Raw genomic sequence first — 17,510 nt, 5'->3', positions numbered from 1 at the left:
TATCGCAACTTCAATGACACGTGCGAGAACGAGCTGTCCTTCAACATGACCAAGAAGATGTGCTGCTGTGCCTACAATGTCGGCAAGGCCTGGAACAAACCCTGCGAACCCTGCCCCACCCCAGCTACCTGTGAGTGCTCGCTCTCCACACTCTCGCATTCTCTCTCCTCTCCTTTTTCGGATGCGACAAGTCTGCTTGTGGTTATGTTCCAATTAGTTTACAGACACTAAGATTCTTTTCTATATTCTATTCTATATATTGTAATATAACACAATTAGAACCGCTTTGATCTGGGTGGAACTGGTTTGATTCAGTTGAAACTGGTTCAAGTTGGTTTAAACTGGTTTGAACTAGTTTGATGTGGCTAGGACTGGGTCAAACTGGTTTGATCCAGTTAATGTCTTGTGTTTTTCTCACCAACACCCCTTATTTTTGATGTCCCTCTCTCTCCAGCGGAGTATCAGATTCTGTGTGGAAATCAGGCCCCAGGCTTCATCATCGACATCCACACGGGAAAACCAGTTGGTGAGTAGATCATAACCTGCCATCACTTTTCATTCCTCCTTTTCCATCTCAGAAATGTGAGTGAAAAACATTTTTAACAGTACACAGTACACATTTAAGAACATTTCTTGCATACAGTACTTCTTTGTCAGGCAGATACTGTACATTTAGAAGAGAACCTACATCATAATTCAAAAGTTTCATCACCATTTCAGAAGCTATTTGTTAGTATAACACTCCCTCTGTCTTAGACCTTCATGAGATAATGAAGGTGTCTGGCCAAAACATTGTACTAATGAACTGCTCGGAAAATGATCAGTGTGTGGGATATTTTCTAAGATACACATATAGTATTGTGTGTGATTGTCTAAGTACAAATAATAATAAGTAGATTGATTAGCAACAAATACGCCACAAAAGTAATGCCAACAGCAAGGCTGAATTGGTAACAAAGTTGGCACACACTGACTACTTATGCTCAAGGGAACCCGATACTGCAGTTCACTGCAAGCTGCAGGAAATCATTTTAGTCATTGCACAAGTGGCCTGCGTTTACGTTTATCTCGTAAAAACAAACCAAGGCTACAGTACATTAACACACAACATTTACCCATAAATCCTCCAACTTCAGCCATTTATCAAATTTGACAAATATACGACCCACTTCAGTGACTGACATTATGACTTGCACATGACAGTGAGTTTTTGTCCTCAGGTAGTAGTTGCTGTTTTCCTCACTGCCCACCAAGTTTGTTTATTTTTTTCTGCCTTGTCTTGACTTGTTTTGGGATTTGTGATTTCCCCTCACCAGACATCGACGAGTGTCGTGAGATACCAGGCATCTGTGCCAACGGCGTGTGCATCAACCAGATAGGCAGCTTCCGGTGCGAGTGCCCCATGGGATTCAGCTATAACAACATCCTGCTGATATGTGAAGGTATGTACCTGTCCATGTACCGTATGCCTGTTATTATGGCACAGGGAGAGGAGTTTGGATGATCCATCTGGAGAGTTTAAATGATAATCAGCGTTATTCAGCAGTATCCCTTTGGAGATGTTCTTGATATGAATATGAACAATAAGGCTTTCTTAACCCATTTAAGCCTGATGCTGCATATACAGTGCATTGATGCTAACACTTTACTTTACGGATCGCTAATAAGGTGGTAATTTCGTGTTAATTTCATAGTTATTTCATAGTTATTTCAGGGTAATAACTGTTTGTTTTTAGTAACAACAGCACAATAACCATACAGTTTCCAGTGCAGTGTGTGTGTGTGTGTGTGTGTGTGTGTGTGTGTGTGTGTGTGTGTGTGTGTGTGTGTGTGTGTGTGTGTGTGTGTGTGTGTGTGTGTGTGTGTGTGTGTGTGTGTGTGTGTGTGTGTGTGTGTGTGTGTGTCAACAAAGTGTCACCGTGCTGCGAGTCATCAGGGTGTCACCACAATGCAGCGATCCGTAAAGTAAAGTGTTACCGCATTGACCTACCTGTAGGCGTCTGGAGCGACAAGATGCTGCATTAAGGATCTTGAGATTTAAGTCTTTTATTAAACATGTGGGTATGTTAGAGTAGCCTGGTCCTGACCATCCCATAATACTACCATTTCATTTCGTATTTATGGTCTGGCATTTGTTTGCTCTGAAGCGATTGTAGGAAGCAGGAAGTTTGCACTCAGTTATAGTTTGAAATTATTGGACACCTCTCACCCAACCGCTGGCAGTTACTCAACAACAACATAGCGCAGACCAATGGCTCTGGCGCAGATGTGTACGTCATTGTCACGAGCGTTCTCCCCCTTTCGTCCCCACGTGGGGGGCGTATTCGATTATTGGCTGTTTTCTGGGGGGGCATTGCAATCAAAATTCTACTGCTCCAAGCACTCCACAGAGAAGCACGGCCAGACTACAGTAGTGGAGCCAATCCTTTGGCGGAAGTACGTAGGATGGCTCGCGAGGCTAATGTTAGAGCTGAATGGACACATTCTAATGCAAGATGAGAGTCCTAGCTTTTAAATCCCAAAAAGGGCTTAGGCATTCAGCAGGCGTTTTTTGCAGGTGCCTTAGGCTTAAATGGGTTAAAACTAAGGGCCACTAAGTAAAGTTGTCCATTCTCAACAACAACAGAAGTTGAAGCACTGTATTGCACTGTATACAGGTGCTCTGTAAAAGGTCCCAGTAGAGGCTCACAGGTAGCCTGGCCAGCCAAACCCCTACAGCAAAACGCCCTGGGAGTAAATTCAATTTGCAGCTGCGAGGGCCGTGTAGATTTCTAGGCTTGCTTAGATGACTGTGTGATGAGATTGTCCAGCAGTAACTATGCTCCTTCCAGGATGACATCAACAATATTGTAACTATATACAGTATAGAAAGGGAAGCCAAAATTTGAACTCTAGTAGTCCAATGGCCAGCTATGGCAACTAGCTATAAGATCAACCCTATACACAACAACAGCAGTGGCTACACCACTCACTAGCAGTAGTGTAGCAGCCTCTCTCCAACCAACCCCATATACCAGGGGTGTCAAACTCAAATTGACCGAGGGCCAAAATCAAAATCTGGAACGAAGTCGCGGGCCGAATTCAACCATTACTTTTTAAAAATGGACTAAAATAGTGCATGCATGTTCATACTTGAGTTTAAATTTCACATACACTCTTTCCCCATCATATTTGTTAGTTAAAATGTGTCTGCACATCCTGTGACACAGCAAATTTCATGTTTAACTCGTGTTACGCTATACACTAATGGTGTATGTGGGACAACAGTAATACACATTTGAAATGATCTCGAGGGCCAAATAAAATGGCTCCGCAGGCCAAATTTGGCCCCCGGGCCTGAGTTTGACCTCCCTGCCATATACTGTAGGCCCCAGCTATAAGATCAACCCTATACACAACAACAGCAGCTACACCACTCATTAGCAGTAGTAGCCTCTCTCTGCGTCCTGACTGCAGCCAGCTCATCAGTAGAATGCATGCAGCGCGGGCCTGTTTCACTCCTGTGTGAGTTATCCCCCTGCTTGTAAAGCCTGGCGAAAAAAGGATCAGCCGCGAAGGAAGCCAGCAGTGGTGCGTGCAGGATGCCAAGAGCCTCCATCAGTCTAACAGCAAAGATTGCAGGGGAGGGCCAGGGCAGGCAGGCAGGGAACAGGCTCTGGCATCCAGACCCAATGCAGCTCATGTTTCTCTGAGAGAGGTGGCCTCCATTACTTTGCTTTGCTTGGCCCGTCTGTGTGTGCCTCACAATGCTCCTTTACGAGACGTTTATAGATGGCTTGACTGATTGTGCCTTCTCCTCACTCTCCTGTACCCTCTTTGTGCCCCTATGCCAACCTTACCCCTCACCTCACTACCCTACCCCTACCCTATCCTACCCTGTGCCAATCTGACTGTACGCTGTCTTCTTCTTCTCATCCGCAGACATTGACGAGTGTAACAGCGGCGAGAACCTGTGCCAGCGCAACGCCAAGTGCATCAACATCCCCGGGAACTACCGCTGCGAGTGCTCGCCGGGCTACAAGCTCTCCCCCAGCGGAGCGTGCGTGGGTAAGTGAGTCCGCTCCCAGTCTCGCCACTGCTCGGCAGGAAACACCACTTCCAAATTACAGGGGGGGAATGGGGGGGTGGGGGGTGGTGTGTGTGGTGGGGGTTGACTGGGGTGATGAAGTTTCTTGGGAGGCCTAGGCTCAGCTGCAGCTGACATTTCCCTGGCAGAAATTTAACGTGAAATCCCCAAATGCCTTGTTAGCGGCTGTGGCTTTTGGCTCGGCCGTCATCCTCTCTCATTTTTTTTCGTCTCCTCTCCCCTCCATTTTTTGAATGTTGAATGCTGATGCTGATGTTTTTCCACCAGACCGTAACGAGTGCCAGGAGATCCCCAACGTGTGTAGCCAGGGCGAGTGCATCGACACGCAGGGGAGCTACCGTTGCCACTGCCACAACGGCTTCAAGGCCTCCGCCGACGCCACCATGTGCATGGGTGAGTAACCACCACCACTCCTGTCCAGCCCTCTCAGGGGTTGACGGTGGACTTTGTAGACAGAAAAATTCAGTTGTTGGTTCACCTTACCATGTTCTCACTGATGTTCCCTCTCCCATGTGTGTGTTTTTGTATGCGTTTTTGTGCGTTTGTGTCTGTGTGTCTACATTTGTGTGGGTCTTTGAGTGTGAGTGTGTGTGTGTGTGTGTGTGTGTGTGTGTGTGTGTGTGTGTGTGTGTGTGTGTGTGTGTGTGTGTGTGTGTGTGTGTGTGTGTGTGTGTGTGTGTGTGTGTGTGTGTGTGTGTGTGTGTGTGTGTGTGTGTGTGTGTGTCTTGTGTGTGTGTGTGTGTCTTGTGTGTGTGTGTCTGTGCGCGCCTGTGTTCAGACATTGATGAGTGTGACAGGCAGCCGTGTGGCAATGGCACCTGTAAGAACTCGGTGGGCTCCTACAACTGCCTGTGTTTCCCGGGCTTCGACCTCACGCACAACAACGACTGCATGGGTAAGGCTGCCCTGCTCTCAGACCTCACGCTCTGATGCCCCCTCTTACATTCTTACTCTGTCTTTCTCCCTCTTGCTATCTCTCCACATCCTGCTCCCTCTGTCCATTTATCTCTGTCTTGCTCTCTCTCGCTCTTTGTCTGTCTCTCTCTCTCTCCCTCTCTCTCTCGCTCATGTCTCTATCTATCACTTGCTCTCTCTATCTCCATCTGTCTCTTTCCTCACCCTCTCTGTCTCTATCTTGCTGATCTCTCTCACTCATTCTCCCTTACTCTCTCTCTCTCTCTCTCTCTCTATCTCTCTATCTATCTATCTCTCTCTTTCTTCCTTACTCTCTCTCTCTCTATCTATCTATCTATCTCTCTCTTTCTCTCTCTCACTCTCTCTCTCGCTCCGTCTGTCTCTCTGCCACTGTCTCTGGCTTGCTCTCTCTAGCTCTCTTTCCTCAGCCTTTTTGTCACTTTATCTCCCTCCTCTCTCTCCCTCCATTTTCTGTCATATTCTCTCTCTCTCTCTCTCTCTCTCTCTCTCTCTCTCTCTCTCTCTCTCTCTCTCTCTCTCTCTCTCTCTCTCTCTCTCTCTCTCTCTCTCTCTCTCTCTCTCCTGCCATGCTATACTTCTCCAGCTCGTATCCTCTGCTGAATGATATGGATGTGCTAGTAGACTAAAAGTGATGATGCAATGAACCATTCAGCTAATCTCTTTTTTTCCTTTCATTCACCCTTTCATCTCTACCTCCTCCATAGTCTCTTCAGCGTATTTCCATGTGTCCTACTCATTTCTGTACCTCTGTTGATGTATTCATTCATTCGTTCATTCGTTTATTCATTCATTCATTTGTTCATTTGTTCATTCATTCATTTGTCCATTCAATCATTTTTCCCCTCTTCAGATATTGATGAGTGCAGTACTCAGGCTGGCCAGGTGTGTAGGAATGGCCAGTGCATCAACAATGTGGGATCCTTCCAGTGCCTCTGCCTTGAGGGCTATGAACTCACTCCTGATGGCAAGAACTGCGTTGGTAAGCAAAGATCTTCTCCTCTCGCCTCTTTTCTCCTCTTTTCTCCTCTTTTCTCCTCTTTTCTCCTCTTCTCTTCTCTTCTCTTCTCTTCTCTTCTCTTCTCTTCTCTTCTCTTCTCTTCTCTTCTCTTCTCTTCTCTTCTCTTCTCTTCTCTTCTCTTCTCGTCTCGTCTTGTCTCTTCTCATCTATTTTCTACTCTACTCTACTCTACTCTACTTAACTCTACTCTACTCTTTTCATGGCATTGTGAAAACTATGCCATGACTTTGTGAGTAATGTTTATGGTGTTTATTCATCTCAGATCTGAATGAGTGTGTGACGTTCCCTGGAGCCTGCGCACCTGGCACCTGCCAGAACCTGGACGGCTCCTTCCGCTGCATCTGTCCCCCGGGATACTCCGTGCAGAATGACCAGTGCATTGGTGAGCACACATGCACTCATACAGTGCACCACAACACGCACACGCACACGCACACGCACACGCACACGCACACGCACACGCACACGCACACGCACACACACACACACACACACACACACACACACACACACACACACACACACACACACACACACACACACACACATCCTCCAACCTCCACCTCCAACAGCGCTGATGAAACATTGATGCGGCTGTAGCGGTAGTTCCCTGGCCCCATACCCTCCGTGCCAAAGGACTTCAAACAAGAGCAGACAGATCCCTGACAGATTTGTGCCACCGCTGCTTGATGGCGGATGGATGATGACAGGAGTGGTCCTCCGGGCAGTGGGCACATCATGCGGGCCGTGGAGAGCAGCAGGAGAGGGCAGCAGCGGTGAAGGCCGTGGAGGTCTCTGCTTACCCTGGCCCATCTGCCAACACTGTAGCCCCTGTAGCCCCATAATGCACACCGTACCTCCTGTGGCACGCTGTAATAGTCATTAAAAAGTTAACTACTATAGTACTACACTACTATGACATAACACAACATAACTTGGTTATTGCTATTCTGGTAACAGCAAATTTATAATGTCGTGTCTGAGCGGGTTAAGCTCCCGTCTAGTCTGTCCCTCTCGCTCACACCCCCTGAGGACGTCCCTAACCTGTCGAACACACAGACGGCCACAAGATTAATCGACAAAGAATTGTTGGACTGTGTAGCAAGAGTGTTACAAGCGATAGAAGCGACAGAGTGAGGGAGGGAGAGGGAGTGCAAGCATTCCGACATTCCAATTGGCTGTTGCGGCTGTCGCCGAAGCGCATCTTAGCTCATTTGCATAATATTCTCTGAAGCTCAACTACAAACTGTCACTGAAGTTGCTCAAATCGCCTCTAGTCGCCCATTCGCTTTTGTCTCTTCTGTCACCAGCGACTCAATACAAAGTCAATTACTTACGTCACCAGAGTCGCTCAAGTCACGTTTGCCATGTTTTTGCCGTAACTCTATCTTCCACTCTCATCTCTCTGTCTCTCTATTTCCTCCCCTTCTCTCTGTCCATCCAGATATTAACGAGTGTGAGTCGGAGCCCAACATCTGCCAGTACGGCACCTGCACCAACACACCCGGAAGCTTCCAGTGCGTGTGCCAGCCTGGCTTCGTGCTCTCGGATAACGGCAGGCGATGCTTTGGTAAGTTTTAGCCTCTGACTTCTTTTGTAACTTTTCAACTACAATACACATCTTTCTACAGAAGCCTTGTGTGCACCTCCTTTTTCATTAATTTTGGTAAGATGGCAGACACACTGCACTGTCTCCATTTTAGCACAACTTTTCCCCTCAGGTCTGTTATATATTAAACTAAGACCTGTGTTTGACATTACTTTAAAAAAAAGCATGACCTCCATTCTCATCTCTCTCTCTCTTCATTTATGGATGTAGTCTTGAAGAATTGTTAGAGATTTAGACATCCAATTTAAAACTTTACATCTCTGTTTGTCTCCCTATCTGTCTGTATCGTTGTCTCCGTCTCTCTCTCTCTCCCTCTCCCTCTCTCCCCCTCCCCCTCCCCCTCCCCCTCTCTCCAGATACCCGTGAGAGCTACTGCTTCACCCGTTTCGATGCGGGTAAGTGCTCGGTCCCCAAGGCCTCCAACACCACCAAGGCCATGTGCTGCTGTAGCAAGATGCCGGGCGAGGGCTGGGGAGACCCCTGTGAGCTGTGTCCACGTGAGGGAGAAGGTGAGTCCCACAGCCATGTCACCACAGCCACACACACAGACTTACATCTATACATACATAGACATGCCATTCATGTCTGTGTGGGCCACAGCTACATTTTCTCCCTCAGGGACAAAAAAAACATGTTCTCATCATCTCAATGCCAATTATTTTTGTTAATGTGAAAGAGTTTCCGTATTTACGCACAGGCTTGATATGGCTGAAGCCTAGGGTCCCCCCACCTGCCACGGGGCCCCCAATTGGTCAAATATTGAAGAATTATGGGAAGATGTGGTACTGAAAATTCATTTTTAAATCATATTAATACTCCTCTCAACAATTGGCATACATGTTATCCTTAATTTCTAGCTCGTAATTATGACATTGTGTATGTCATTTTGTTGCAAAATTTGCCTTCCGTTGGGCACCACAACAACCTGTAGCCTACGGGCTCCAGGCCATGTTAATGCAGTTCGTGCCACAGACCTATACATCTATACAGCTACATCTATACATACTATACATAGACATGCCATACATGTATGTGTGGGCCACAGCTCCATCTTCTCCCTCAGGGACAGAAAACATTTTCTCATCATCATCTCAAGGCCAATTATCTTTGTTTGTGTCAAAGAGGTGAGGTGCGGTATGGTGCAATATCTCCCAGGAGAGTAGCAAGAGATGTTTTGTTTTCATGAAAATGTCCTAATTATCTTTAAATGATGTAATGTACACTTAGTATGGATATACGTAAGTGTGATGATTGTGGCACCATAATGTAACACAAACATGTCACACTTATCAAGTATGCTAGGTTATCATCGATGACACAAATTGCTGAGCTTTTGGGCCAGAAGCTGTGTGAAATAGTACCTTTCTTTCAGTGGTGTAGTCTACGTAGAACGCAGGTATACGGAGTATACCCACTTCTAAATTTCTGGGATTTCAGTATACCCACTTAAAATGGATTGAGCCATTATTTAGAATAGCGCAAATATATACAGTATACCCACTTCAAAAAATGCTCAAATATACAGTATACCCACCATAAAAAGCAGACTACACCACTGCTTTCTTTTTGTGCATGTCTAAGCTAAAGGTAACTGAGGATGCTATCAACTAAGGATGGTAACTAGCCATGCATGCCACAGTGAGGTAACCATTTTGTTTTCCCTTTTTCTGCAGCTGCCTTTGACACCTTGTGTCCTTACGGTCATGGAACCCTGCCTGGCCAGTTTGGAAGGGAAGGTGAGACACTTGCCTGCTGTGAAGATGCCATCGACACATATGGGTCAACATAAACAATACCACCACAGCAAACCTCTGAGTGTTTTTAGATGAGCCACCCTATAGTTTTCTAATTCGCAAAATGCTTAAAAGATGAATAAATTAATGTGTATTGAATACATCACAGTACTACGGAAGAGTTACATTTGTTAGTAGGTAGGGGCCACTGTGCAAGCAATCCTTTCTGTAAAAGAAGGGTTGCACTTAGTATTTCAGTGCTCTTTGTTATACAGTCAGTGCTCTGTACTTAGCTGTACTCTGGACTTTTCTGACTCCTCTGTCTCTTCGTACTTGCTTTCCAGACATGAACGAGTGTTTGGACAATCCTGGCATCTGTGGCAACGGCATATGCATTAACACTGACGGCTCTTTCCGCTGCGAGTGTCCCTTCGGGTACAACTTGGACTACAATGGCCTCAACTGCGTGGGTGAGTGGGATCAGCATTTGGCGCACCATCTCAATATTGACTTGCTTTATTTGTCTCCTGGTCCTAAAGCAGGATGCTCAGCTGCCAACAACAAGAACACTTTTTTTTCCAAAATATTTATTGTGAAACATTTCTTTCAACAAGGCACTTGGTCTGACATTTGCATGTTTCTTTTAAGAAAGCGTTTTCAGAAATATAAATGGGTTATTAATGACCTTATTTTTGGACCAAGGACAAAACAAACAAACAAAACAAAAAACATGAGAAAGTTACTATGGGATGGACTATGAAAACAAGAGAGGGAAGTTCTAGAAAGTTTGACCTAGTTTTTTTTTGCTATTGCTGACCTACTATTCTTCTCTGCCCTCTCTCTCTTTCCTTTATGCTCGCTCCCTCGACCCCTTTCTCTCACTCTACACCTGTCCATCTATGCAGACACTGATGAGTGCTCCTTCGGGAACCCGTGTGGAAATGGCACCTGCACTAACGTGGTGGGAGGCTTTGAGTGCTCCTGTCAGGAGGGCTTTGAACCCGGACCCATGATGACATGCGAAGGTCAGCAGCAACAGCTCCCAAAAGTGGACCATGACACCCCACCTCACCATATCACCCCCCACCATACCCCACCCCAAAAATAACAAGAGCAAAAATAACAAGCACACCCCAAAAGTGGACCAGCTCACCCCAGCACACCACACCACACCACCCCTCCCAAAAGTGGACCAGCATGCCACACCCCACCACCCCACTACACAGCACCCAACTACACCACACCCCACCACACCACACTTCATCACACTACACATTACACCACCACACCACACCACACCACAACACACCACACCACAACACACCACACCTCACCATATCCCACCACCCACCACAGCCCACCACACCACCCCTCCCTAAAAATAACATGAGCACCCATGCAACATTCTATGGATTATACAGCTCCTCTATAGCCACCTGTTCTCTACTGATGGTCAACTCATTTTTCTCTCTCTTTTTTTTCTTTACTTTTCTCTCTTTGTTTCACTCTTTCTGTCTTTCTTTCTTTCTTTCTTTTTTTCTTTCTTTCTTGCTCTGTCTTTCTTTCTGTCTTTCTTTCTTTCAATCTTTCTTTTGCTCTTTCTTTCTTTCGCTCTTTTTTCGCTCTTTCTGTCTCTCCACACCTCCCCTTCCTCTCTCTTTATCTTCTTTTCCCTACTCTGTCTGTCCGTCCATCCAGATGTAAACGAGTGTGCCCTCAATCCGCTGCTGTGTGCCTTCCGCTGTGTCAACACCTTCGGCTCCTACGAGTGCATGTGCCCCACGGGATACGTGCTGCGCGATGACCAGAGGATGTGCAGAGGTGAGAAGACGACCCACACACACACACACACACACACACACACACACACACACACACACACACACACACACACACACACACACACACACACACACACACACACACACACACACACACACACACACACACACACACACACACACACACACTCCTTTCCTCACATGCATAGACAAATGACACCAAACACACACACACATGCCCTTTCTGACACATGCATGGGCACATGCTGTAAAATCACACATACACACACTCACACACATACGTCCACACTTGCACACATATACTATACACAGTGACTGGATATCTGGGTCACCACATACAGAGTACAGTATTCTCTTATTCTTTTAATATTAATCACTCCTTTGCACAGCACTGCGCACACACCTTTGCTCTCATTTACAGTATGATTCATTGTGATCTTTCGTATGTCAACACTCCTTTTCCTTAAAATATCAGCATCTACTCCAACCAATTTGTCAAAATATTCATGTCTACTGTCTCAATTCACAGCAAGAATATCATATGACATTCTGTGTTGCGTGAACACTTCGCACTAAATTGTCACAGCACTTCAGTGTGCACTCAATTACGCTGAGTAATGGAGTGGTTGTGCTGAGTGATTGTTGTGACTGTTGTGATGTATTATTGTGTCGTTTGCCACTTGGCAATGTCCTGCCCTGACTCACTCTCCAGTCTGCACAGCCTCTCACGCACGCACGCCTGTTTGGGGAAGCTGTCCATGTGCTAGGATGAGTCATGCCAGTATGACTTCATGCAACGATTGTGAGAGAGACTGTGCGTGTGAGTGAGTGAGTGAGTGTGCAGGGGTCTGTGTGTGTGTGTGTGTGTGTGTGTGTGTGTGTGTGTGTGTGTGTGTGTGTGTGTGTGTGTGTGTGTGTGTGTGTGTGTGTGTGTGTGTGTGTGTGTGTGTGTGTGTGACTTCATGCCATCAATGTGAGAGGGACTGTGTGTGCAGGAGTGTGCGTGCGTGCGTGCGTGCGTGCGTGCGAGATCGAGAAAGAGACAGCGAGAGAGACAGCGTGCGTGCATGTGTGTGTTTGTGGCATTGCGTGTGTTTCTGACTTTTGTGTGTGTAAGTGTAAGCGTTTACAGACTATGTATGCATGTTTTTGGGAGAGAAAGAGAGTAATGTCTTGCTGTGCTGTGCTGTGCTGTGCTGTACTGTGCTGTGTTGTGCTGTGCTGTCTGCAGACCAGGACGAGTGCTCGGAGGGCCTGGATGATTGTATGTAATGTAATGCTGTGTTGTGCTGTGTTGTCTGCAGACCAGGACGAGTGCTCGGAGGGCCTGGATGATTGTATGTAATGTAATGCTGTGTTGTGCTGTGTTGTCTGCAGACCAGGACGAGTGCTCGGAGGGCCTGGATGATTGTATGTAATGTAATGCTGTGTTGTGCTGTGTTGTCTGCAGACCAGGACGAGTGCTCGGAGGGCCTGGATGACTGTGCCTCTAAAGGAATGGCCTGCAAGAACCTCATTGGCACCTTCATGTGCATCTGCCCACCGGGCATGACCCGACGACCCGACGGAGAGGGATGCATGGGTAAGCGTTTGGGTGTTTGTGCTCCTCGTGTTTGTGTGCGTGTGCGTGTGCGTGTGCGTGTGTGTGTGTGTGTGTGTGTGTGCGTGTGCGTGTGCGTGTGCGTGTGATGTGAGCATGCGTTTGCACATGTAGTGTTCGTGTGAGTGAAGTCGTATGTGTGTCAGTGTCTGTGTGTCTCTCTAGTAGGTCTTTCTATGGTGTGTGCAAATGGATGAGTATTTGTGTACGTTTTCGCTTTTTCACTGTTTTGGCATAGCACATCGTGTATGTCCTGCCAGCAGAGCATTCGGACCTTCCACTTCAATTTGTGAGGACGAGACATGGATTGAAAGTGACTGGGACCAGATCAAGTGGAAAACCCCATTAGACAGCTATTATTTGGCCTATTCTCTTTCGCCCTGTTCACCAAATCCGTCTCGCTGCCTTGGGATGTGTGGCAGACGAGAGCGGTTGTAGACGTCAGTAAAAAAAAAAAAGAAAGAAGAAGCATCTCAGTATGAATATTATAATCAACATTAACAGCAGGGCTCAAAAGATCAAAGAGCCACACACGAGAGTCTTGTTCACTTGCCAAGCACTCACTCGCCTGTGAATCAGCGCACGGCACCACAAGTGGAAAAATCGTGTTGAGTAACATATGCTGCCCAACCCCAGGCCACCCAGTGGTGTAGTCTACGTAGAACGCGGGTATACGGAGTAAACCCACTTCTAAATTTCAGGGATTTCAGTATACCCACTTAAAATTGATTGATCCATTGTTTTGAATAGCACAAATATATACAGTATACCCACTTCAAAAAATACTCATCTATACAGTATACCCACCATAAAAAGTAGACTACACCACTGAGGCCACCTCACTCTCTCTCTCTCTCTCTCTCTCTCTCTCTCTCTCTCTCTCTCTCTCTCTCTCTCTCTCTCTCTCTCTCTCTCTCTCTGCACAAAAAAAAAACAAAACAACCCAGCCTAGGCTAGTCCCAGTTCGTACCCACTAACCCCGTAGCCTTGGAAATCTCATGCTGCTTTGCACAATTGCTCCGATGTGAAAGACAGCATGGATTCTACCACTCAGCAAGGGTTCCAGACCTTGGGTTCCAATCAGAGAGCGGGGAGAGGTGGAAAGGCGATAACTGCAGTTTGTTTGAATAGATACAACTGACACGATTGGCTATGGGCACATTCGTAACGCCAAATAAATGACCATGGGCAACCGTAACTAGGACTGGGTACCGAAATTCAATTCTTTGATGGAACCGAATTAAAAGCTAGGTTCTACTTGGCATCGAAACGTGCCTTGTCTGTCGGTTCCACGTTTCGGTTCCTGAAGTCTGACTGTCAGAGCCATCAAATGTGTGTTTAAGCACGCGGCCATTTCAGCCAATCACAAGTGTCACAAACTGACCACGCTCCTCCTCTTCCCGTTTCGCACCTCATTTAAACGATTGATAAGACAGCTGATTTTCAACCAGCTGATTGTACTATTGAGAAACAAAAACATGCCGTCGAAAGCGTGGCTATATTTCAGGAAAGTAGGCTAGATAAGGAAGGAGCGCGCTGCAATATCTGCGATAAACTAATATCATGCAAGAATGGCAATGTAGGCTATGTTCAAACACCTGCTCTTGCATTCGATTAACTTGCGTGCAGAGAGTTGCAGCATCTTTACAACGGCAACACCGTCAACCTCAACTATGCCTGCTGCAATACCGTCAACCTCAACCATGACCTCGACTCTTCAGGAAGATGTCTCTGACTCCTTGGAAACATGTTTTTCCATGAAAAGAGCTAAGAAGAAAAGAAAAAAAGAACTGGTCTTGTGTTGGGGACGTACAAATGTAGCCTATTTAGACCGTCGGTTTAATTCGAGGGAACAAAGAACACAGCGACAAAAAAGATTTCCTCTCTATCCGGCTGGAGAATAACGCCATTGTTTACTTGAAGTAGCGGCCGCTTAAGGTTAAATAACTGTGGATTGAAAGAACATAAAAACGTTCCGTAAAAAACTGTAAAAAGCTAAGAATCTCAGCTTTCGAACAAGCCCTAACACATGTCTGTAGGTCTAGGTTAAGGAGATCGCTGGCTGTTGGGAAAAAAATGACGAGATTAAAAAAAATGGTTGGAAAGCGCTATTTTTTCACTTGCAACAGCGGCCGCTTACAGTTCAATAACTTTTGAATGAAAGAACATAAAAACGTGCCGTAAAAAACTGTAAAAAGCTAAGATTCGCAGCTTTCGAACAAGCCCTAACACATGTCTGTAGGAGAAGGAGATCGCTGGTTATATATATATTTAGGCCTATATATCGTTTAGATTAGGACTCTTTAGCTTAGATTCACCATGGCGTGAAAGCACAGTGTTGTCGCGGCTGCAGCAGCTGATCATACGGCCCAGTTCTAGTCCCTGTATGGAAATGCGTGCGAGACAGCACCATCGAGCCCCCGTCAAGTTTCATGAATATTTATGAAGCCTAGTTGTGTTAGAACAGTTCTGCAGAACCTAGTAGAAAAGCCCCAGCTGTCGACAGACTGGGTAGCGTAGGCTACATTAAAAAATCATGTCAGGCACGCTTGACATAGGATTGGTACCAGAAGTGAAGTTGCACCGTACAGCAGAACAATTTTAATCACATGAGTACATTTATCAGTATCAAAACCGTTTATTATACTTGCCAAGCCATGCCGAGAGGACAACTTGCAGCATGCAATTAATCATGAATGCTGTATAGAATTAAATGCCTTTAACCCGCCATTGCTTAAAGTGGTAGTTCGCTATTTTAGACATTAAGCCCTGTTTGTGTGACTTCTGGGGTGAATTAGACATGTTCTCATCACAATTTTGACATTTGGTGCTGAACGGAGTATTTTGGTATTCAATACTGCAGCCCCCCCACCTGTACATTGACTCCAATGGTGCACTCAAGCAATCGATCACAAAATAGCATTAAACTTTCGTTTGAAAAGACATGGAACTCACCGTGTGGTCAGTGGTGAACAGCGATAAATTGACCCAAAAATCGCCACGAAATATGCCTTCAAACCGTTGTTTAGCAGTTGATGGAACTACTTTTTCCCAGACGTTGAATAATAGCAGCTAGACATCCAGCCAGTAGGTGGCGATAATGAGGTATTTTTGTGAGGACTAGAGAGAAGAAGAATATTGCTGTCTTTGAGGAAGCTAGTAGCTACTGCTTCACACACTCGTTTTTGCTGGCAAACACCATCTAATCTTTTCATTTCAACCTCTTTTTTGTTAGCAAGGACAATACAGACAAAAGGACAGAAGCAGCATTTATGTATTTTGTTATGTAATTCGGTAGAATGGGAGTTATTGATCACAGAGCGAATGGAGAACCTGGACGTAATTCTGTTGATGCCTGCCTGTGTGACTGGCCGGGATGTAAGCAAAAAACGTGGATTATGTGCTTTGATCAAGAGAACTTCTAAGTGCCAAAAATCAACTGGAAAAGGCGTCCCGAGATCCAGAGGCGAGGGATTGGATTGTCAGAAAGCAGGTCAGTAACTACTAGTAATCATTTCAATGTGTAGCCAACAACACCTATAGTTCTACCATCTACTAATAAAGTTGTCTCAAAGCACTTGCAAAATCAACTACACCAGCTCTGGAGGCTACCGTCCGAGGTTCATGTTAGAAAGTGCACACATTCAAGGCACTAATATAATAGTCTCTAAAGACGCTGGAAGCAATCATAACATGACATAGTTTCATAAGGCATACAGACTGAGACTCCCAACGGAGTTCGCTCCCGGACGTGCGGTCCCCGGTGTTTCTATCACTCCCTCATGATGAGCGCAGCCTTGTGGCAGGCAGGGAAACTCATGATTTACAGACCCGTTACGCCATCTACTGGCCACTTTGGGTAACTGCAGGTTTAATTCAGGGTTTCTAGGAACCGAAAATGGAACCGTTCTGGTACCGGAACCGAAACGAAGGAACCGGAAATGGAACCGGAACCGAAAATTGTCAATCAATACCCAGGCCTAACCGTAACCCACAACCTTCCTAAGAGAAATTGCATAGGTGGTCTCCAGACGATCTCACTTGTGAGATCGTCTGGTGTTAACCATGCAACGTATCCATTACTTCTCACTCCTCCTCCCACTCTTCTGTTCTCCCCCCTCCCCCATCTCATCTCATCTCTCACAACACTCCATTCCCACCTCTTCCCTCCTCTAATCTCTCACCCCAATGCACTCATCCTCTCACCCCCCTCTCCTCTCATCGATCATCCCATCTCCTCTCCTCCTCTGCTTTCTCCCACTGTCCTCCTCTCATCCCCCCAACCCCTTCTCTTCTCCTCCCCCCATCCTCTCAATACAACACCCCCTCCTCTCCTATTATCCCCACATTCCCTCCTCCCATCTCTCACCTCCTCTCACCTCCCCACTCCCTCTCCTCTTCTCATCGCTCCATCCACTCATCACATCACTCCTTCCCCACTTCTCATTCTCTCCTCCCATCACTCACTCCCTCTTCTCTCTCCTGCTCTCCTCTCTCCTGCTGTACTCTCCTTCTCTCCCCCTCCTCTCTCCCCCTCTCCTCTACCCCTGTTCAAATCCAGGCTTAAAATGAATCTCATGACGCTGTAACTTCTTTTTCTCTTGTGTTTACATTGTCTGAGATTTTTAATGTGTCCTCCTGATTTTACTTGTATCTATGTAAATCGTGTCATTGAGTGTTTTGAAAGGCGCTTATAAATGAATTGCATTATTATCATTATTATTA

General features: G+C 46.1%; 1 protein-coding gene across 2 annotated transcripts in view; it reads left to right on the top strand.

Annotated features, from left to right (window-relative positions):
• fbn2b (fibrillin 2b) overlaps positions 1 to 17,510 on the top strand; it is a 122,636-nt gene that overhangs the window by 91,162 nt on the left and 13,964 nt on the right. For both annotated transcript variants that reach the window (XM_063201078.1, XM_063201080.1), the window contains 15 exons: positions 1 to 130; positions 455 to 526; positions 1,317 to 1,442; positions 3,922 to 4,047; positions 4,355 to 4,480; positions 4,866 to 4,982; positions 5,874 to 6,002; positions 6,304 to 6,423; positions 7,486 to 7,611; positions 8,007 to 8,159; positions 9,324 to 9,386; positions 9,728 to 9,853; positions 10,289 to 10,408; positions 11,082 to 11,204; positions 12,636 to 12,767. The exon at positions 1 to 130 is cut by the window's left edge and continues 20 nt beyond it. In XM_063201078.1, the coding sequence (XP_063057148.1) occupies positions 1 to 130; positions 455 to 526; positions 1,317 to 1,442; positions 3,922 to 4,047; positions 4,355 to 4,480; positions 4,866 to 4,982; positions 5,874 to 6,002; positions 6,304 to 6,423; positions 7,486 to 7,611; positions 8,007 to 8,159; positions 9,324 to 9,386; positions 9,728 to 9,853; positions 10,289 to 10,408; positions 11,082 to 11,204; positions 12,636 to 12,767 (1,789 nt within the window). The remainder of the gene's footprint in view (positions 131 to 454; positions 527 to 1,316; positions 1,443 to 3,921; positions 4,048 to 4,354; positions 4,481 to 4,865; positions 4,983 to 5,873; positions 6,003 to 6,303; positions 6,424 to 7,485; positions 7,612 to 8,006; positions 8,160 to 9,323; positions 9,387 to 9,727; positions 9,854 to 10,288; positions 10,409 to 11,081; positions 11,205 to 12,635; positions 12,768 to 17,510) is intronic.

This window comes from Engraulis encrasicolus, chromosome 6 (genome assembly GCF_034702125.1).
Source record: "Engraulis encrasicolus isolate BLACKSEA-1 chromosome 6, IST_EnEncr_1.0, whole genome shotgun sequence".
Classification (NCBI taxonomy): Eukaryota; Metazoa; Chordata; class Actinopteri; order Clupeiformes; family Engraulidae; genus Engraulis; species Engraulis encrasicolus.
This window is presented reverse-complemented; position numbering and strand designations above follow the sequence as displayed.